The 22,693-nt window shown below is 36.7% G+C and overlaps 2 protein-coding genes across 3 annotated transcripts; both read left to right on the forward strand.

Annotated features, from left to right (window-relative positions):
* The first annotated feature begins 1,645 nt into the window (after window positions 1–1,645).
* LOC107568478 (tafazzin-like) lies at window positions 1,646–6,280 on the forward strand. Of its 2 annotated transcripts, XM_016254446.1 has the most exons (11): window positions 1,646–1,706; window positions 2,207–2,334; window positions 3,385–3,513; window positions 3,675–3,720; window positions 3,811–3,896; window positions 4,432–4,512; window positions 4,602–4,643; window positions 4,725–4,787; window positions 4,891–4,943; window positions 5,046–5,123; window positions 5,217–6,279. In XM_016254446.1, the coding sequence occupies exons 2-11, from the start codon at window positions 2,226–2,228 to the stop codon at window positions 5,316–5,318; spliced, it is 789 nt and encodes a 262-aa protein (XP_016109932.1). In that variant the 5' UTR covers window positions 1,646–1,706; window positions 2,207–2,225; the 3' UTR covers window positions 5,319–6,279. The 2 variants fall into 2 exon arrangements, with proteins under 2 accessions (XP_016109932.1, XP_016109933.1); XM_016254447.1 differs by lacking the exon at window positions 4,891–4,943 and having other exon boundaries at window positions 4,725–4,783; window positions 5,217–6,280.
* Window positions 6,281–8,357: 2,077 nt separating this feature from the next.
* On the forward strand, window positions 8,358–18,599 carry LOC107568477 (V-type proton ATPase subunit S1-like). The gene is made up of 10 exons (XM_016254445.1): window positions 8,358–8,507; window positions 9,335–9,461; window positions 9,934–10,008; window positions 10,230–10,420; window positions 11,306–11,346; window positions 11,484–11,569; window positions 12,173–12,435; window positions 14,520–14,570; window positions 15,333–15,570; window positions 17,219–18,599. The coding sequence occupies exons 1-10, from the start codon at window positions 8,386–8,388 to the stop codon at window positions 17,426–17,428; spliced, it is 1,404 nt and encodes a 467-aa protein (XP_016109931.1). The 5' UTR covers window positions 8,358–8,385; the 3' UTR covers window positions 17,429–18,599.
* Window positions 18,600–22,693: the final 4,094 nt, after the last annotated feature.

Here is a 22,693-nt window from a genome sequence, read left to right on the forward strand (position 1 = left end):
AAATTTATTAGGAGACAACTTATGTATATTTGTAAAAAAAAAAAAAAGTATTAAACCAATCTTTAGAAATGTTACTATTTAAGTCTTTAAAAAATAAGGGCCACCCTAATACACACACTAGTTTTTTATGTTTTATGGGGACATTTCATTGGCGTAATAGTTTCTCTACTGTCCAAACTGTATTATCTATCCACTTACCCAAACCCTACACCTAAACCTCACACAAAACACTCTGCATTTGTAGATTTGAAAAAAGATTAAAAAAAAAAAGATCATTGTGTATGATTTATAAGCTTGTTTCCTCACGGGAACCAACAATGTCCCTACAAGGTCAAAATTTACTGGTACTATACTTGTGAGGACATTTGGTCCCCATAACATAGGGAATACCAAGCACACACACACACACACACTCCCTTACGAAAATTAACCATGGCTTTACAAAAAAAAAAAAAAAACGTTATGTGGTTACCCTCCATGGTAACCACAAATTAACCATGGTTTCGAATCACTAACCACAGTTTAACCATGGTATTTGTAGTAAAAATGTGCTTTTACACACGGTAATCAATATGCCAAATAAAACATGGTTACAACACTTTTACTATAACAAAACCACGGTTATTTTCATAAGGGCACACGCACACATAGTTGGTTAAGTCAATATTTCAGTTATTTATTTATTTAAAAGTAATTATGTGTAAGCTAAAATGTGTTAGCCTCCAAGCTCTGACGCTGACTAATCCTTAAAATTAAGCCCTTGGTTTCTGCATTTATGACATTATACTATACAACATTTTGATTTTTATGCTTCACGCCAGACTTTTAAGTATGACTTCTTTTATTATGCCCCCACTTCCGCATGTGACGTAAAATGTGAAATAAAAACGTGCTTCAGCAGTCCCTCCACACTCTTTTTTGTCTTTTTAATATAATATCATCAGTTTTATGTTTTAAGATTGATGTGGTGTTACTATAAAAGTGAAAACATGAAGGTCGAGGAAACTAATAGGAATTAAGATATGTTTCTTGTGGGTTCCAGCACATGTGGGAGTGGATGATTTAGCCAAACAAGCGCTGAAATGATCACATATAGAAATTAATATTCCACTAAGCAAAGAAGTTAAGGCTAAAATTAGAGCAGCAATAAAAATGAAATGGCAAGAACTTTGTAATACGGAGGAGAGAGGAAGACATCTTTATCATATTCAAAATCAAGTTGGGTTAAAGAGTTAATTTTGGTAGTAGAAGAGAAGATACAATCATTACCAGACTTGACATTAATCTGTAGTCTGTGTGGATGAGCAGAAACAGTAGAGCATGTACTATTACATTGTTCTGCTTATGATAATGAAAGGGCAATTCTGTTGGAAGAAAAGAGGATAGAAAATATTACACTTAAAACTCTGTTGAATAATGGCTTGATTCATTATAAAACATATAATGCTTTAATGACATACTTAAAAAAAAGTATTTCTGTTTTTTAAATTATTTTATTTAGTTCTTCCTATTCCATCAATGGTCCAGACTCCAGCCCAGTAGGTGGCGGGAATGCACCTATCGTTTGTTTGCCAACCGCAATAAAACACCAAAAGAAGAAGAAGAACAATGACGACTACAAAACTACAGCTCCCATGATCGCTCGCGGTGGTATAGTACTTCCGGTGCAGCTGCATTTCTGCGGCCATCGGCTGACGGCACGGAAGGTGGGAGGGTTACATTTTCTTGATTATACTTTTTACAATGAAACAAATTCACATTACAGTTTAACGTTGCCGTTACAGAAAAGCGGCGAACAATTAACTACACCCATTAGTCAATTCAGTCATGTACAATGACCCTGTTTACATAAGTTTACGTTTAAAATGAGGAAGTTTCTTATTGTTTGACTAAAGCAGATTTTATGTCATGTTTGTTTTTTCGCCGTGTTTTGTGTTTTCACACATCACGCTATTTCTCAAGGTTGTGTAATTTGTGTTAACAGCTGCCACACTGCTCCTCTGTTTTTATTTGGACATAAAGCTCTTGCTTATGCTAAACAGATATATCCCTGTTATATATAAGTATAATATATATAAGTATTACATGCTATATCTGATTAAATATATACTCAGCAGCTGAACTGTATCCCTGCCAGTAGATAAGTCTGTTCTTAACCGATGAAAACCAGTGTATTCTCTATGTCTTCGCTGTAATATCTCATCAGTGCGGGTGAATGCTGTGCGATGCCCTTGGAGGTCACGTGGCCCTTCCCACAATGCCCCCGGCTGGGCTGGAGAATATCCAGCAGAGTGGTCATGGGCATGGTGGGCTCATACAGCTACCTTTGGACCAGTGAGTCTGATGTCTCTCCTCATGAATTGTGCTATAATAACCTCTACAAATACAACTCAATATAAACACTATGAACACTTTAAAAGAGACAGGCATGTAGATGTTTGTGAAAGATATTTTCCCAGTTTTGGAGGGATGATCATTTGCATCAAAATTTGTTAATACTTTACTATGGGGTGGATAATTTTATCAGTTGCTTATTTTTCATGCAACAATACATATAACTGTTATAGTTTTCATTCATAATCATTGCTGTATAGATGATGAATTTGTCTAATGCTCTTATGAATGTTTGTGAAAATTTAACTACTATACTGAACGACTTGGCATAGACTTCTTCATGGCTAATGTTTGTGTATTTCATTCTGTAACCTACTTGTTCTGCAGATCTGTGTACTAGTGTTAAAAGCCACTGTTTTTGACAGCGTTTAGTTAATAACGTTTCTGACAGATAATACAATTATATTTTTTGCGTTTCCCTTACTGAATGTGCTATTCTGTCAGAAATAATCTGTCCGTGGGCTTTTTTGATTACTGTCAGTTTAAGTGCCGGCGATGCAGTGTTGCCAGATATTGCTCTAAAAACAAATAGAAATAAACTGAAATTATTTCAGATGTTTTGCAAATAAGATAAAGATATCGCTGACCCTAAACTGCAACTTCCCACGTTATTGACTTTCTAAAGTGTCAAATTAAGTGGAAAAGACAAGTCCAAAAATGCTTATAATTACTTTATATTATAACAACATAGGATCTGGCAACACAGAGGCTTGTTCACTCCGCCAGCGTCTCGCAGCGATTATTTTCATACCACAGATGCTAAGCATTCTTGCAAACTGTCTAAACTGAACTATACATGCAGACATTCATATAAGGAGTTTTAAACAACAAATTAATCATTCAGAGGACAAATTTTATTTTTGAACATGAAAAATTTACTGTGACCTCATAGCTGGCTACGGGCCTGTTTCTCCATATCCAGATTTTGAATAATGTGTACTATAAATTCTGAAAGATGTTAACTTCAACCTAATTTATCTGATTCTGCAGACTATTTTAACTCTTTGGTGGTGCACAACCAGGATGTTTTGATGGACCTGGTTGATGAGCGTCCTCAGGACACGCCTCTTATCACAGTGTGCAATCATCAATCTTGTATGGATGATCCACACATCTGGGGTAGGCAGAGCCTCAGATACCTGGTTTTGAGTTATAAAATCATGGCTTTAACAAAACAAAAAAAAGCACATTTAATATAACTGAGGTAACACGTTTTAGAGTAGATTTGGCAGTAGAAAATGTAAATGCATTTAAAGTGTTTGTGCTCATTCTGATAACAGGAGTCCTGAAGCTCCGGCATCTGTGGAGCTTTAACAGGATGAGATGGTGAGTGAATGAAGCAGAATCTGGAGACTCGTGTAAAAGTGTTTCGTCACTTTATATCGTATCATATATTTGTTGTCTGTGTGTGCTCAGGACACCTACTGCCTCTGACATCTGTTTCACAAGAGAACTGCACTCCAGCTTCTTCAGCAGAGGGAAATGTGTGCCTGTTGTTAGAGGTGAACTCATCTAATGCCACGCTTTTTTCCTCAGCGTGTTTTATTTTCCACAGTTTTTTTTTTAAATGACTAAATTAAACAAAATCAAACTTTGTAAAGTAGTTTTTGTTTTTGTACACAAAAAGTAAAGCACAAATAGACTGTCATTATATAAAAAAATGTACTTAAAATAATTTGCCTTTCATTGGAGACAGGTACCTGTGTTTAAAAGGTATGCGGGATAAGTTTGGTAATTATGGCTTGAAAGAGATGGTAAAGATTAAGTTTAAGCTTAATCTCATCAGTGCTGCAGAAAACATTGTTAAAACACAGTGATAGAAGAAGAGGAATTTATCTGGCTGCAGCTGACTGTTAGATGTTATAATCATGAACACATGATAAAAATAACAGTTGTCAGTGCTTTTTTAAAATCTAATTGATATATTAACCAAGTATGAAAAACATATAAGGAGACACTGGAGTTGATAAGGTTTTTGTAAATATCTTTTTTTAAGGGTACATTTCATTGAATGCATTAAACTGTCCTGTGTTTTAGGAGATGGAGTATATCAGAAAGGAATGGATTTCCTCGTGGAAAGGCTGAATCAAGGGGAGTGGGTGCACTTATTTCCAGAGGGTACAGACAGCAGAGGACACTCATATTTTTAACCTTGACAGTTGTTTGTGGTACAAGCTAAAGGAAATATGGTACATTTCTCGTCTCAGGTAAAGTTAACATGACTGGAGAGTTCATGAGGATAAAATGGGGTAAGATTTATGCTCCAATAATTGCAAATAGTTTGCTTTACCCTGATTTGTTTGGTTGTTAATCCTTCTATTCCTTGACAGGAATCGGGCGTTTGATTGCAGAGTGCTCTCTTCACCCAATCATTTTACCCATGTGGCATGTAGGTAAGCTAGGCACGTGCACATTCAAATGACATAAGCTGTTACCGTAGCACATAACTTCATGAATTCATATTTGAGCGCATGTTTATGTACCATATTTTTTCAGGTATGAATAATGTTTTACCGAATCAAACACCATACATCCCTCGAGTAGGACAGGTCAATAAATATTTTGCTTGTGTGATGTGTCATACCTGATATTTGTCAATGTCACACCTACAGAACAGTTTTGACTCTTGAGTGTACTTTTCTTTTGTGCAGCGAGTAACTGTTGTAGTTGGAAAGCCGTTCACAGTCAGACATCTGGTAAATGCCCTGAGAGCTGACAACACAAGTCCGGTAGGTGGTAGAGTGTTTAAAAAGATAATAATAATAATAGTAATAGTAGTAGTAGTCTTGCAGTACAGAGTACGACATTATTTTTCTCTACAGATGGAAATGCGGAAAACACTGACAGACTTTATTCAAGGGGAGTTTCTCAGTTTGAAAGCCCAGGCGGAGGCGCTTCATCACAGGATACGGAAACACTCGTGACCCATGGAGGGACGTTTTACAGAATAAAGGGCTATTCAGGACATTACCCATTAGCTAACCCGGGCCTTACAACTCAGCGTAGACACTGAGGAGAAACAATCATACAGATGACTACACCCAAAGAGGTTTACAGCATCCTTTTAAGTAAAATTATATCCATGGGTGTCCGTTCGTTTATGTGTGGACAGTCAGACATGGGCTAAAGGAAAACATATTTTGTTTTTGTAGAGGAGTTACACCTCTATAGAGAAAGTAAATTAATTTTGAGCAATGTGCAGGACTTCAGGAGACATGTTGTGTGCAAATCAGTGACTGGAAATGCCTTGTAGACTGTGAAGCAGGATATGTTGCATTCTTACAGTCATTTTATTTTTATTTTAATTGTACAGAATACTTCAACCATCAAAAATAGCAGCATTTAGAATGATGAAGTAACTCTTTTACATCATAGCATGTCAGCGAGTCACTCTTTTTTTCTTTGTATGGAGTTTCCTAAACATCTGAATTTGTATGCGCAGTTGTCATAGCTGGATCAGTGATTATCGTGACAAGAAGTCAAATTCTTGATTTAAAGTGGGACTGCTGAAGCATTTAGTAATTTTTTTAATTACAGATTGAGACATTTTAAATGGAAGATACTAGCTGTTAGATTTTTTATATTTGATACGGTATTTGACTGTAAATATACTGTAAATACAGAATAATTAATACAGAAATACTGTAAATACAGAATTATTTCAGAATAGGCATTTGTGCCTATTGCGGAATATAATTATTCCCGTTTGCCATGTCAACTGATGAAACAGACAGAATACTTTAATATCTGATGTACTATGATCTCTAAACAAAATCATAAACATGATGGAAAGATCGTAGAACATGTTTATGAAATACATTTTAGAGGTAGATAAACATTTGATCTGTTGTTCAAAATAAAAATCCTTAAAGTTTTGCTAAACTGTTAAACTAACTTTTATTAAACAAAATTGATATTATCCATTAGAAGGCATTTTCATACAAAAACTTCTACATTTTAAACGATGAAAATCTGAGTCGACATATTAAAGATTTAAATGAAAGATCTCTCTCTTGTGTGACCTATAAGGCACAAACAGAAAACATGACAACAAACAGTTGTTTGAATCTGATAAAAATGTTAATCTTCCAATCACAGTTGAAGTCAAAAGCGTACATACACCTTGCAGAATCTGCAAAATGTAAATTATTTTAGCAAAATAAGAGGAATCATACAAAATGCATGTTATTGTTTATTTAGTACTGACCTCAATAAGATCATAAAGATGTTAGTCCACAAGAGAAAATAATAGTTGAATTTATAAAAATGATCCTGTTCAAAAGTTTGATTCTTAATACTGTGTTGTTAGCTGAATGATCCACATTTGTGTTTTATTGTTTAGTGATAGTTGTTCATGAGTCCCTTGTTTGTCCTGAAGTTAAACAGCCTGCTGTTCTTCAGAAAAATCCTTCAGGTCCCACAAATCCTTTAGTTTTCCAGCATTCTTGTGTATTTGAACCCTTTCCATCAATGACTGTAGGACTGAGGACAACTGAGGGACTCATACAACTATTACAGAAGCTTCAAACGCTCACTGATGCTCCAGAAGGAGAAACCATGCATTAAGAGCCGGGGGTGAAAGCTTATTTTAAATATAAAGTATTACTCAAGTTTTTTCATTAAAACAAAAAAAGAAGTCTAAGATTTGAATATTTGGATTTGTGACTGTGGAATTTAGCAAGCAACAGAATCAGATTTATTAGATAAAACTGATCAATCTAAAAGGCTTAGCATACATCCTTCTTCCACAATGCACACTATACAATAAAATACAGTGGGGCAAAAAAGTATTTAGTCAGCCACCAATTGTGCAAGTTCTCCCACTTAAAAAGAACCTGAAATATCTTGCCAAAGCTTTAGGACAGACTAAATAAAAAAGAAAGGTGGTGAACGCAGCTACAAACCTGTCAGAGCTATGATGAGTAGGTCTAGGCTACACCATTTGTGACCTTTAAATGTTCACATAGTAATCAGTTACAGAACGAAACAGATTCCTGAAAGAAAAGAAAATCAGTTTTAAGCTGTTTAGGGAATATATATATATTTAGATGTGTGTGAGTGTGTGTATTTTGTTCCCTCTGTGAACCTATCGATAAATACATTATAGAACGAAAGCACAACAAACAGTACAGAACAGCTTTATTCATCATTTTCTTTTCTTTATTTTTTTTATTTCAGATGTATAATACAGTACAAAAGATACAAATAATATAGACCAAAGAACAGAACATATGGGGGAATACAGAAGAGAGAAAAATATGACACAATTTACTACTTTACCATTCTATAATACGAGATGTCTTCAGAGCTTTTTATTGGAGGAGATTTTAAAAGTGATGACAATAATAAATGTAGATCAGAAGTCAATATTTTGCAGCTGGGTTTAAATTGGAGGTATCTAGCTTTGTGGATATGGTATTTACCCATCCTACATATGAAGTTTAAGACATCATCTAACTCCTTATGATCATAAATATCAGAATGGAAAATAACCTTATTGATGGAAATAGGCTACTACAGAGCTGCTGGAACACAAGAAGTAGGGAAGCTGATATTTGAAGCCAGAATTGTTTAGAATAATAACAGAAATAGAGTAAATGTGAAATAGATTCTCCTTCCTCTTGGCAGAAAGAGCAGAGTGGAGAAACATGGTTAAATTGACTTTAAAATGCATTCCTTTAACTTTATTATTAAACAAAAATGTATTTGGCACAGTCTATTCCTTAAAAAAAAGTAATGTTTGGGTAAAGTGCTAACCATTTTGCCTTAGCAACATTACAATAACAACATTTTTGCTAGTAGGCTAATGAGAACATTTCTCAAAAACTTGGTACAATTAGAATCCAAAGTGTGAACAACATTTATAAAAAGTTAAGGTATATTTAAACTGAAATTACAGTGTAATTTGGCAGCGTTTATACCCTCTACACGTCATTGATCGACCCCGCGGAAGACGGCCGGTTATGACGTCACGCCTCATCTGCGCGGAAGATGTCTGCTGTGAGGACGGTCTCCGGTAACACCGGGATGATTGCGCTTTTTCTTCTGTGTGTGATCGCAGCAGCGAAAAGCGACGAGCAAGGGACTTGCCTGGTCGCCTGGGCGAGCGACGGGTAAAGACCGACAGTATATGAGTGTAGTTCGGGAGACTAGCTTTAGCGGTTTGCTAGCTGGATGACACGGTCGCTGTCCAGTCCTGAAACCAGTGTAAACGCTTCAATATGAGCTTTAAACAGTTACATTCTCTGATAAACCGCACACGTTTAGTAATCGAACAATATACGCATCTACGAGCTTCGGTGTGCTTACATTAGACTCCAGATAGCAGTGTTGAGCGGTGATGGCTTAAAGTCTTAAAGCTAGTAAACATTTTGGCCGTCGTGGATGTTTAGACAGTTTACTCGAATCTGCGTCAATCCGGTTTTTGTGTTTGTCAAAGTTACACTCCTGCTGATGCTCATTGTGTAGTTTTGTCATTATGATCGTGATATGTGACCCTGGAGCACAAAACCAGTCATAAGTTGCTGGGGGATATTTGTAGCAATAACCAACAATACATTGTATGGGTCAAAATTTATTTTATGCCAAAAATCATTAGGATATTAAGTAGAGATCATGTTCCATTAATACATTTAGTAAATTTCCTACCGTAAATATATCAAAACTTAATTTTTGATTAGTAATATATGCATTGCTAAGGACTTCATTTAGACAACTTTAAAGATGATTTTCTCAATATTTCAATTTTTTTGCACCCTCAGATTCCAGATTTTCTAATAGTTGTATCTCAGCCAAATATTGTCCTATCCTAACAAACCATACATCAATGGAGAGCTTATTTAATTTAATTTAATAAAATTGACCCTTCTGACTGGTTTTGTGGACCAGGGTCACGTATGTGTTTTTCTAGCCTTGTGCTCTTCTAATGTGTTGTGTGTAGGTTTGCCTTGTCTCCTGTGAGTGCTCCATCAGCGGGTCACACTGTGTCTGTGGAGGAGCTGGAGTCACACCTGAACACAGCGCTGAGCACTGCACCGCATAATCTGCTGCTCTTCCTGCAGGATAAAGTATGCACTATTCATAACAAACAGATTTATATTGTTTGCTTTAGTGTGCCAATAGGAAATTATTTCCTGATTTGTGCAGCTCAACTGCTTTTTGCTGCACATTACTGTTTTGTCATTCCCACAGTATTGGATGACTATAGGTATATATATATATATATACTTCTTGACAGATTTTGCATACATATCATCAATGTGTCAGTGTGCCGCCTGTTGATAAAAGACAAAATTAATAAAAAAATAAAACAAGAAAACAACATTCTAAGCATATACGGTTTGCTTTGTCCACTTGTGTTTAGCTCACATTAATACTAGTTGTAAATGAGGCCAGAGAGACAGACATTGAGAGAGATAGAGATACTATAATTTCACAATATCTCTAATAGATACACATTTCTAAATTGAAGACAACAATCTGTATTGCTAGTTGAGGTAGTGCTAATCTTATTGGCTGAATTCTCTGTGTTTCATTCAGTTGAGTGTCGATGACTTCACATTGTATGGTGGAGTCTTTGGAAACAAACAGGATAGTGTCTTCCAAAATCTTGAGGTATGTTGATGTCTTTTCCATCTATCACAATTTATGATATTTATTACTTCTTATGTTTTTGACTTTAGTTGACATAAACAAAGTTGTTTGTTGGTATTAACTGAGATTTCAGTTTTTTTCTTTCAGTAATTTCAGTTGAAATCACTTGTTTCGCTTGTTAGCTCAAAGATTAAAAAGCAGCTCTCAGGTTTTGTTGATGTATGACTGTGGCATGTTCACAGGCGGCTCTGCTGTCCTCCTCCTCCTTATGGTTGCCATCGGTGTCATCGTCCGCCACTGCTTTGGTTTCTACACTGCTCCAGAACCAGATTGATGCGGCTCCTCTCTACATGAACCCAGACACGCTTGCTCAACTCCGCCTCAATGCTTCTGTTGCTGCCTTGCTGGTCTTCCGCCTCCCTTACAGTGGCGGGTAATCAAATCTCTGACACTGGCTGGTGTTCAGAATGAAATCAATACTGTACACTGACTACATATTTACTTTAAATAGTATATGAACTGATACATTATGCAATTGGATACTGTTTCAAATTGTACTATGCTAAGTTGTCACATGACCTCATTAATGCTGTTCAGTGAGCCCCATCCAGTTATCTTCTCCAAAAACTATGGTTCTTTTACATATTTATTAAATAAAGTTTATTTACAAAGTCTTTTATGCTGTAAATGCTGAAATGCATGAAGAAGATATAACTAGATTTCTCATCTGTTACCACCTTCTGCAACCAATGATGCAAATAAGCACAGTTAGAAGAGAAAACTATGTTGGACATTTATGGGATCTAACTATATTTTAAGGCAATAGGATATGCATTGTGACAGAAATTATTACAGCTGTGACATGAGATTAAATGCATGAAATAATAATTAATGATAAAAAAAATATAAAACCATTAATTGTAGCCAGTGTGTATGCTACCATGGATAATTATCTTGGATATAGTGAGTGAATGGTAGAAATAGAGATAAAGTGTCTTTTGAAATCCACATAGTAAAAAGGATGAGAGAGGCAGAGCTGAAAAATCCAAGAACGGAATTTTATTTTCTGTCTTCTTTTAGAATTTTCTTCACCATGTGACAGAAATTTAAAGTGACAGTAGTATAGTATGCAATTGAACTCAGCCATTGTTTTCCATTTGTCGGGTGAGCATTTCTTTATATAAAATCGAATTTTGAATTTGGAAACACAAAGTAATACAGGGTGAATAGATGAAAATCCCTTACTTTTGGGACCTTCTTAAAACCTGAAAAGGAACTCTTGATCTTATGAGGACTATAAGATGTCTTTTTCTTGCAGGGCTGATATGATGTCTACTAAAGAAGTGCTCAGCGGAAACGGTACGTGTCATATTCAAACATCACCAAGTATCAAAAGCCTTGTGCTCTAACAATTATTATTATTGTAAAACAAGCCAAGATACTAATACAATGAAGTGTTTTCCTGCAAATGAATGGGATTATGTTGTTTGCTGTAGATGAGGTGATTGGTCAGGTGCTGAGCATCATGAAAGCTCAGTCTGTGCCGTATACTGCAGTGTTTACTGCACTTTGGCCCTCAAGGGTAAGACTTCTCTGCAACTATCCTGTATGCACGTACACACCTTCAGGTAGGGCTGGCTAGTGTGACCAAAATCAAACCAAAATTGAAATATGAGTGATTTTATATGAGTGTAACGATATACATTGAAGTGATTTTAATTTTACTGGAAATTCAAACGAAAATGGTTTATATGCTAAATAACGTATATTGTAAATTCTTTCGTTTAATTAAATACTTTTCATCTAAGTTACTTTGTCTCAGTTGATGATTTAAAAAATTTTTTTTTTGGATCTTAATAATGTAACGCAAACAAACAATTTAAAGCTTATCACACAACATAAAGTAGAAAACAAAAAACAAAAACCATAAAACTAATAATTTAAAAGGAATAGTTCCCTCTGTAATATCTGGTTGGATGAGTCACATTCGAAAATGTGCCCAAGTAAAATGGACGGTTTCGAATTCAAAAGAGATTAATTTGTCAACACAAGACTACCAAATAAGTTTTCACAGGTTTAATATATTAATTAGGCAAGTTGCCTAACTGCATTACATTTTCAATGGGAGGTTGTGTTATTATATCAAACTGATGTAGGAGTTTAAGGTGGCTTGTGTTTGTCTCAGGTGATAGAGGAGGCGTCTCCAGCTGTGCACTCAGTCTGGTCACGATCCCTACTGCAGTCCCGTCGTGAGGAGCCTACCGCTACGAACCCGCCTTTGGAGTTTAAGGAGAAGGGCTCCACCTGCATCCTCTTGTGGGCGGAGAAGCTGGTGGTCAGCCAGTATCGCTCAGGAAAGTGGGAGAGGCATGACCTTGCCCCCAATACCTTCGGTGAAGGTGTGGAACCCAGCCTGTCTGGATCATCCTGCAATGAGACGCACTCCCGGTAAATAGTGCTCAACTGCATGTGAGGTTTACGTTAAAGGGAACATTTTTTTCAGGATTTTATTTGTCCTCTAAAAACCACTTCTAATATTAGTTTTAGGTTAGTCATTATCATCATCATGCCAATTTTCCACCCATTTTTGAGAATTAGATGAAATGACTATAAACTTTAAGACTACTACTGCTTTTATTATGATTGGCCATCCATCTGAAAATAGTAACAGTGCCCCTCCATACTAAATAGCCATTGATATGTAAACATACTCTGTCATGTTGATCATTGTGATTCAGTAGAGTGCGTGTTGACCCTTCATAGAAAATCTGACCTGTGGAGGTTGGCCTTCAGGGTTTGGACCATTCACAGTCGAGCAAAGAAGGGGGCTGTGTTTTAAATCGCTCTGTATACTCTTGTATCATACACTGTTTGGCACCTCATGATCTGATTCTGATTCTGGCAGTAATAATTCTTATCATAATTGAATGCATTCATTCACACTAATGCAAAGATCTGTTTGCACGTTTCAGATGTTTTGTCCTGTCCTTGAGACATAACTGACTGTGTTTAGATTTATTAAGATGCATAAGATGCAATTGCAAATTTAGAGGTTCAAGTGCATTAAACCGCTTGCGCAAATCACGCACACCTGCTTGCGGTGAGCGTCCTGTCTCTAGTGCACACACGTGCACTTGTGCATATGCAAAAACAAATAGTATTTTTTTAATTTAATTTTTATTCTTATTTTTTAATTTTTATCTAAACATTTTAATGTATAATTTAGATTCAGAATCATTAAAAAAGAAATGCGTATACAATTTTTTTGATTTGCATCCTTTTTCAAATTGTACGGCTCGCTAGTTTAGTGCAAGTAGTCCATTCCCTCTTTGTGTCAGAAGATGGCTTGTTCAGATTCACTTGTTTACTCATTTAGTAGACTATATTAGTGGAATAATATAGGGAATAGTAAATGAGGGTATAGGGCAGCCCTTCTCAATGTCTGGACTCCGGTCCGGATGTCAGCGGCTTCGCAGCTCGTCTTTCTTGACATTCAATGGACCGAACCACAGCAGACTTGTGAATGAAGGAGTACAAAACAGCATTTTCAAAAAGCTCTCACTGTTGATTGTCTGGGCATATGAACATAAATGTAGTTCGTCTGTAAATATGCACATGGTTTGTTACACAGACGGACGTTTGTGCTGCATGATATATATAATAAAGTAATATTCACTGCTGTATAACAGCGGTTCTAATTCAAGATTTTAGCAATTCAGTTGAAGTGACTGCAAGTTACACTGAAGTACTATTTCAGAAACAGAAAATTTGTAAACGAGAATGGCTTTATTGGGCATTAGTTGTATTAAATGCTGTAGCCTACTATTACAGTTCAGAGAGTTAAAATAACCATGGTTTTATTATAGTAAAAGTGAAGTAACCATGTTTTTTTGGCATATTGATTAGACTTTGTATAACCACAGTTTTACTACAAATACCATGGTTAAACTACGGTTAGTGTAGCAAGACCATGGTTTATTTGTGGTTACCATGGTTTAACTCTAGTAACCATGTTTTTTTTTTGTTTTATTTGTAGTAAAACCATGGTTAATATTTGTAAATACGAGTACGACCTGATAACTTCATGAATATGATAATTAAGCATATATAAAGTTGAATTGTTATATAAAGTTATAAGTATGTTTATTAAAAACAAGTTTTGTAATAACGATTATTTTGGACCTTTTTGACATTGATGATTGATGGGAGCTTTGAATGTAAACTTTGAGAACCCCTGGTATAGGGTTTAATTTTGGAGACAGCGGGGGTTACACTGTGTCTACACTGGATGCGTGACTCAATGATGCTCCGACAGTGAATCTGTGCTCCTTTCTGTTTCTCCCATTCTCCATGGAACTGCAAAACTTATAACCACAGGACAAACGGATTTGAAACTTGCACTTTGATGTGTTCAGTATACAGTAGGCAGCATGGCAAGACAACAGTGTATTAAACAATTAAAGTGCTATGCTATTATCATATAAATGTATATGTTGGCAGTTCATGAACCACAATTTTCTCCTGAAATACAGGTTGGTTTTGAACTACAAAGACATCCTGAATTACCATTCTTTTAAGCTCATGTAAGCATTTAATTTTCGCATTTACACACGCACACACACACACACCACACCACACATACACACACAGGGCCGTTTCTAGCCAATTTGACTTCCTAGGCGAAATCCCTATTGCCCTTATTTCAGTCAAACCTATAAAACCCCTTTGTTACCCCATAAAAGCTTTATCAGTGGCATAAAAGTAACCAATGCAGCTACTCAATCATTTGCTACTCGTTAACGCGTTAACGTCCCCTTTATATAACGTGACGCTCTGCCCTCTATGACGCTGCTCCCATTAAGCGCTGTTGGAAATGAATGAATTGATTCCGCATTTCGACACCTCCGTAAGGATGCATTTAACTCGACAAAGCGGTCTAATAAAGGATATTGATCTCGTGAATTAGCAAATTTTACTATACAAATATTTTTTAATTGGATGTTAAACTTTATATAGGAATATTACATGACGCGCTGATCCTTTAACAATGCATTGGCGCAAAAAACGCACACCTTTTGGACAAATCTGCCACAAATATTTGGACAAATGTGCCACAAATAGTGCCTAAACAAAATACTGATTTTGTGCACTTTATTTACTGTACCAATATTTTAAATTGGCCTTTGAACTTAGCTTCATTGGCGCCCCTTCAGCTGATGGCGCCCTAGGCGACCGCCTAGCTCGCCTATGCCTAGAAACGGCCCTGCACACACACACACACACACACAATATCTGTGTTCTATGTCTCTGTGTTGGGCTTGAACTGTGTTCTGTATTCTCCTCAGTTTTGTAATGAACCGCCGTCACTATAAGGTTTCTGCCCGCCATTGGTTCACCATGGATCTGGTTCATCTGGAGTATGATGGGAAAACTGCCACGTTCAATGGCAGCCGTTACATCTATGCCCCGGCCGAATACTCGTACCGTTGTGAGTCCGTGAGCAGTTCCCGCTACCCTCAGCTGTCACCCCACTCAGACAAGGACAACGCCAACGACTGGCAGATCTCTTTACATGACTTCCAGGTAGGTTCTGAAACAATGAAACCAAAGACAACTACTTCATGGTTCCCATGGTTTAAAGTCTATAATAAACATTTGCTATATTAAAGGGGTCATATGATGCGATTTCAAATTTTCCTTTCTCTTTGGAGTGTTACAAGCTGTTTGTGAATAGATAAGATCCCTAAAGTTGCAAAGACTAAAATCTCAAACCCAAAGAGTTATTCTTTATAAAAGTTAAGTCAACCACACCCTCCTAAAATGGCTCGTTCTAACACGCCCCCACATGTCTATGTCACGATGTTGGAAGATTTGCATAACGCCGCCCAAATGTTCACGCAAAGAAAGAAGGCGTAACTTTTATTCTCGCTGTAGTATTGTTGCTGCCGCCATGTCATGAAGACGCTGTGTTTCGTTGTGAAAGCGAACTTTGTCTGGCCTTCCAAAAGAGGACAATATCCGCTTCTTCATGCCTGAAGCTGATCCCTGCTGGTCGCTGAGGAAATACATCAACTTTGCGCTGTGGATCGCCGGATCAGCTTTCACTGTGGACGAAGCGGAGTCCAGCCCGAGGTCGTCACATGTGGTTGCCGCAAGCTCACCGAACGCTCCTTCGTCGAATCCGCTGGCCGCGCCGTTCTCAAGCCCGCCCGCCTCTGCTCACTCAAGCCACCGTGTGTGACGCTGTGTGTTTCGTTGTGAGCGCGAAACTACTTTGTTTGGCCTTCCAAAAGAGGACACAACTAGAAATCAGTTGTTAAGTTGTATTTACAACACTGTTCCAGAACAGTTCAACCAAAAATATTCAGATGTGTGCAGCGCATTTTATGGAGGACTGTTTCCTGAACCTGGTAGAGTAGCCTACAATGCGTCTGTGCTCAAAGGCTGTTTCTATAAAGTTGGGCAGTTCCAACTTTGCAAGGACGGTCTGGCGCTTCTGACTCGCAGCCTGTAAGTATGTTTTTTTATATTTAAAGAATTTGCCACTGATGATTCAAACGCAAGTTTTAAGCAGTGTAGAGTAGTGCTTGTTGTTTGTTGTTTCTCTGATCACTAATGCAGACATGGCTTTATGTTTATGCGGCGCGACACGCAACGCAACAAGTAAAAAGACCATATAAGTCATTATAATCCGTAATTATGTCCCCACTAGATGCAACAAATGCCTCGTTTATAATGGATTTTAATGTTTTTGTCTCGTCGCTCCGGCCGGGACAAGGCATCAAAATATGATAGGGCCGTAACATTTCCGTCACACGCTTAAGGTATTCGGTCAATCATAACGCACTGGATAGCTGGCCAATCACAGCACACCTTGCTTTTCAGATCGATGAGCTTTGTAAAAATCTACGCGTTTCAGAAAGGCGGGGCATAGAGGAGAAACAATAATGTACAGTATGTGGAAAATAATGTGTTTTTTAACCTTAAACCGCATAAACACATTTCATTACGCCAAATACACAAAATAATGTTCTTTTTAGCAACGTCATATGACCCCTTTAAATGACAAATATTACCCCATAATGTAATAGCCAAAATTTCACAACTCAAATGAAATCCTGATAGTTAAAATCAGGTTCCATCTTACATTGATTTCCATTAAATACCATATTTTACTTAACAAAATGAAAGTGAGATGAAACCCAGGAATGGTATTTCACTCATGTGACAGATCCAGGGCTTTAATGTGGCTGGGAAGGATTTCTCTTATGCCAGTGACTGTGCTAGTTTCTTCACTCCTGGTATCTGGATGGGGCTCGTCACATCTCTTCTCATGGTGCTGGTTCTCACTTACGGCCTGCACATGATCATGCAGCTGCGCACCATGGACCGCTTCGACGACCCCAAGGGTCCTGCCATCTCTGTTCCCCAGACGGAGTAAAAGACACAAAGCCAGTTTCCTTTCTCGTCCTCACAGCACTAGTGTTTACTTTGGTTATTGATTTGATTATTAATTTCTTGTTATTACATGTCATCGGGGTGCTGTTGGATTTTTTTTTTTGTGATAATCATTCCTTTAATATGCTTGTTTATGGATGAATCTCAGGAATACATGTCCTGATCATATTAGAACAAAAAAGGAAATATATATTTTGCATAAAGAAGGATAATTTTTTGGGATGGTTAAGATTTGTTTGCATTGTGGTATTATTGCATTATGTGGCATTATTGTGGCATTATTGTGGCATTACAGTAATTTAGCTCCCCTAAATTACTGTAATACAAAGCTTTTTAACTCAAGCGCATATGTTAGATGCAGTGCATAAATACTTTACTATTTAAATAACATTTCATCTTACAGTGTAAAACTTTAACCTTCTTTTTTATGCAAAATATAATTTCCTGAGCATGGCTTTGACAAGTTTTGTGAGATTCATTCTTGAGTATTCTGTGGACTTTTTTTTTTTTTTTTTGAAGCTCCAGAATAACCTTATTGTATTTGCAAACTGAGGCACCATTTAATGTGAACTGTACACTTTACATTATAAATTAATGATATAAGGTAAATATCTATTAACAGACAGCTTAATGTTTTGTGTGCTATAACTGTAAATATGAAAAGAGATTTTTTTTGCTGTGTATTAGATTAAATATTAACATTAAATATTATTTTTTGGTGGTGTGCATATATGTTTGCATCCAGTTTCTCTTATTTTTTGGTGGTGTGCATATATGTTTGCGTCCAGTTTCTCTGCTGTTTCCCACATAGTTCTGTGGTCTGGTGTGTGTCCATAGATGTTTCTGTGTATTGTTGTGAGAACTGACATGTTTATTTGACCACATAATATTGAAATTTCGACTTTGTTTTAAAGGAAAATATGTTGTGTGCTGTATTTAAATATTAGAGAAAAAAAAGAGTACCAGAAACATTCTCATATAATGTTTTCTTTGTGTACTATTATTGTAGTGAATCATTTGCACAAATAGCTCTCATAAATAATGTTTTATGTTGATGGCACATGGCTTATAAAAAGTGATCTGTTGTCATGTTTTGGAGATGCTCTTGAATGTGTATATTGTGCCAGTGTTGAATAAACTTAATTGAGACATAACCTTGCAGTACAAAATGTCATTCAACTTAATTATGTAGTTTTAGCTGTCAGTTTGTGGTTATGAATATGGGTATGGTCCAGGTTTCAAAACATTTGATTATATTTGAACCTGTCAGCACAGGACACTTGCGAAAGGCCAGAATTCAACACCTACATTGAATAGACTCAGAACTGGCAGAGGGGTCAGAAATATTAATGTTCTATACTTTATAATGGCCTGAATTTGCATACATACTCGATAGCCTTCACTTTTCAAAAAAAGAAAGAAATTCAGCCTGAAGATACAGTCTCTTCTCATCCAATTTGATCTGTAAATAGTTCTTCTCTAAATCACAGTTTAGATTAAACTTTGACAGCTTCTTTGACAGCTATAATTAAGTTAAATTGTGTTCATGTTGACGTCATATGCATAAATGCATAAAGATTATTTTCAGTTGAGAGAACTATATGCATGCATATAAGGCAATCTACAGGATGCGCAGTGGCATGGAAAGAAAACATAATTTGCTTGGGCACTCTCCCACTGAGAATGGGTAACAAATTTCTATCTGGATATTTCAGATCGGTCATGGGCCCTGTGTCTCACCTGGATGCCACATTGACGGCAACATTGCTCAAAAAGTTGCCCTGTGTATCATCAGCCTAAAACTTCTTTCCTTAAGAGAGTTTGTTTTTTGCAACTTATGCCACGAAACCTGTTCTTGAATGCTTCTTATATGTGAAATGAAAACTTATTTACAATACAGAAAGACAGTTCTTAATATATTAGAAGCTTCAACGTGACTTGCAAATAAAATGTCTATGCACAGAAAGCTAATAATTTGAGCTTCTATGAACAATTCAAGTTAGTGCTTCTAAGCAAATAAAGACAATGAAAGCATAAATATGCAGTAAAAAGTGTCTTAAAGGTTTGTCTGCGAATGCAGTGGATGTATTATTAGCTGTGGCAACTGTTCAGTCTTTGTGAGGTCCAACATGGTTTATTGGAGAGCGTTTTATAAAATCTTTCAGAGGGTGCTAATGCCATGGGAGGTCCAGACCCTACTGTATATCTGTGGTCATACAAAACTGGAGCAAAGTGTTGATCACAGCCCTGTACCTCTTTATGAAGCTGGAGGCATTTATCCACCTCCAACAGATTATGTAATATATATATATATATATATACATATATATCACTTTCACCAGGTGTAGACAGCCTGGAGCTGATTGTACTGGTGTGTCCATCAGAGAAGTCTATATTTTCCCAATCTGATACATAGTTTCGAGAGCACCGATCTTAACTGAGCAGCTAACTGACAATCTCACTGTAATGCCATGCCTCCCCTCTCTCTCGGTAATTGCAAGGGGAAATATCTGCAAGCAGCGATTACCAGGGTTCAAGCACTTTAAGGCATTTAAGCACATATGAAAAAAACTACATTATTTATCAAGTCTGTATCCACCTAAATCAATGACTTAAAAAAACATTTTGGGCAAAACCAGGTAATTACAATAGAAATATGTTTTTAAAAAAAACCATGTATGACTGTTGTAGCACCAGGCAGCTGTGGTCCGATCTGCCAAAAACTTTGCATTCTTGTTTAGAATCACTTAATTGTCGCATGTGTTTTTTGAGTTTTTGTTAAGGTACATTTGGACTGGCTCCTTTTCTAAACTACCCTTTGGGAAGCTAAAACGGGGTTAATTTCTACATTTTTAAAAATTATTTTTGTCCTAGAGATTTCAGAGAATTGTACTGCAGTGTTTTTCCCCCAAAATAACCTAGTACTAGTTTGCAAAAGTTTTTTTTTTTTTTCATCTCAATCATTTGACAAATGATTTGATTGACAGCAGTGGTTCTAGAGGCAAAGTTGTTTGGAATGAGGAGGTCTTTCATATCCTTCGAATATTATGTATGTGTGAAAAACCGTGCAAAATACAATCGTTTACGCAACAACGTTACCCAGTGTAATCTCATCTTAATGGATCTAGGGCAAGCAAAGTCCATCTGTCCAAATCTTTATAAATGTTCTAATTTATTTGATGTAATTTAAAGTGTACAAAGAGGACAAATCCTTCAATAAATACATCCCAGGACACTGAATATGTAGATAAATTCCAATTAAAATGATACTTATTTGCCAGTTCTTGTGTGGGAACAAAGTTCAGTATCAATAGCTCTAATATGTCTTTAAGATGTTCATCAACAAAGGCACTTCTGAGTCTGGGTTTTGTAATGTTACCAGTACATCACCTGCATATAAATAGATTTTGTATCCTTTTTTTTAATATGATCACTAAATATTTGAGCCAATGGTTCAGTAAAAAACATAAAAAGTCTAATGGGACGGATCTATCTGCATCCTAATTGTAAAACAACTGAATTGGAAATACTAACGTTGATGCTATACTGAATCCAAAGCTATCCATAACTTAAGGAAATTCCGAACTGACAGAATCAAAAGTCATGATCTAAGGAGATTGCTTTACTTTTTTTTTCTTCATATGACCAGTAATATGCAGGGTTCTCCAAATGATATTGATGGTTTGCCTGTTTTGCGACTCCACTTTTCTTACCTGCTTTATATGATAAATAATAACTGTAAGGAAAACCCATGTAATTAGTTTTCATGTTCATCATTGGATAAGTTAGTTTTTTGCAAAAATGCACAAAAATGCTCTTTCTTTCATTTAATTACTAGCTTACTCCTTTAAATTTAGCCCATTCACATTTAAAGATAGGATACCAAAAACCTGAAAAATACAAAAAAAGATACCAAAAACCTTTTTCTTTTGACAAACTCGCAATAAAGAGGAAACATTTGTGTCAATGAGGTGGAGCAGCCACAAGGTGGGGCCCTTTGATCGCCAATGAAATAAAGAAAAAGAAAACAAACTACCTAAAATGAGCTGTGGTTCACAAGTTAGCACTACTTATATCAGTCAGTAATTATGACCAAACATAGAAATGCTTATTTTAACCCTATACCCTATTCAGTCAGTGCACTTTCCATGTCAGGAGTGGGATTTATATATATTTTCCCATAGCCATAATTCCTCTCTGCAAGCAGATATTGAACAGCTGATAATCAACATCTCTATGCCACAGGGGGTTAGACACAAATCTTCTCTGTTCCTCTTCTGATAACCTCAGTTTCTCCTGGACACCTTCCTGATGCTCCCCCTTCAAGAATGGACGATCGAGTGGCTTCTTCTGTTTGAACAGTAGCATCTTGGATTTTATGTTTATTTCGGTAGTCATCTCATCCTAAACTGTTATTTTAGATTCTGCCAAAAACTCGCTTTGTTCAGCTTTGTTTATTTTTGACTTCTAGTCACCCACCCATTATGGCTAAAGAGATGGGCCCCAAAAATGAAACCTCTGTCATCATTTACTCCCCCTCAAGTAGAAGATATAGAAGATATTTTGAAGAATGTGGAAACAACCTGAGGGTGAGTAAATGATGACCGAACTTTCATTTTTGGGTGAACTATACTTTTAAATCAGCTTTGCTTGTGAGTCTACCTTTTCAGCGTCTGTCTCTTTTATGCCTCTTAACACCTCACCTTCCAATATCTGCTGCCATTCTGTGTCGCACTGACCAATGCTGATGAAGGAGAAACGGTTGTGAATCCTCACAGGAATGGCAGAGGTGTCATTAGCTGCTATGTCACCGGGTTGTCACCCCTTTGCCCTGCTGCAGGGCCTCTGCTGCCAGAACCCAAGCCCTTCTGTGTTGCGATACTATTTGTGTCTTATACTATAGCCATCTGCTTTTCTTTCTCACTTTCCTCCACTAGCTTAGGCTGCAGTGAAAGAAGAGCTCTCTGAGAAGATTAGGATGAGAGGGCCTGAATAAAGCAAAGTAAATACACTCAATAAGGCAGAAGTTTTTTTTTCTTTTCTTTTTGCCACTTAATTAGTAAAAACGTCGCTATAGTCATATAGCAGACACTTTTATTCAAACACATTTAAAGTTCATTTCGTACAGGTTAAGTTAAATCCTCCTGGAGTAACCTGAGGTTTAGTGTCTTGGTCAGGGTGGTGTGTCTCATTGCTCGCTTTTTAGGGGACTGAATCCTCAGTCAACAAACCAGTCAAGTTTTTTTAG

Source organism: Sinocyclocheilus grahami, unplaced genomic scaffold (genome assembly GCF_001515645.1).
Source record: "Sinocyclocheilus grahami isolate Dianchi unplaced genomic scaffold, SAMN03320097.WGS_v1.1 scaffold1248.1, whole genome shotgun sequence".
Classification (NCBI taxonomy): Eukaryota; Metazoa; Chordata; class Actinopteri; order Cypriniformes; family Cyprinidae; genus Sinocyclocheilus; species Sinocyclocheilus grahami.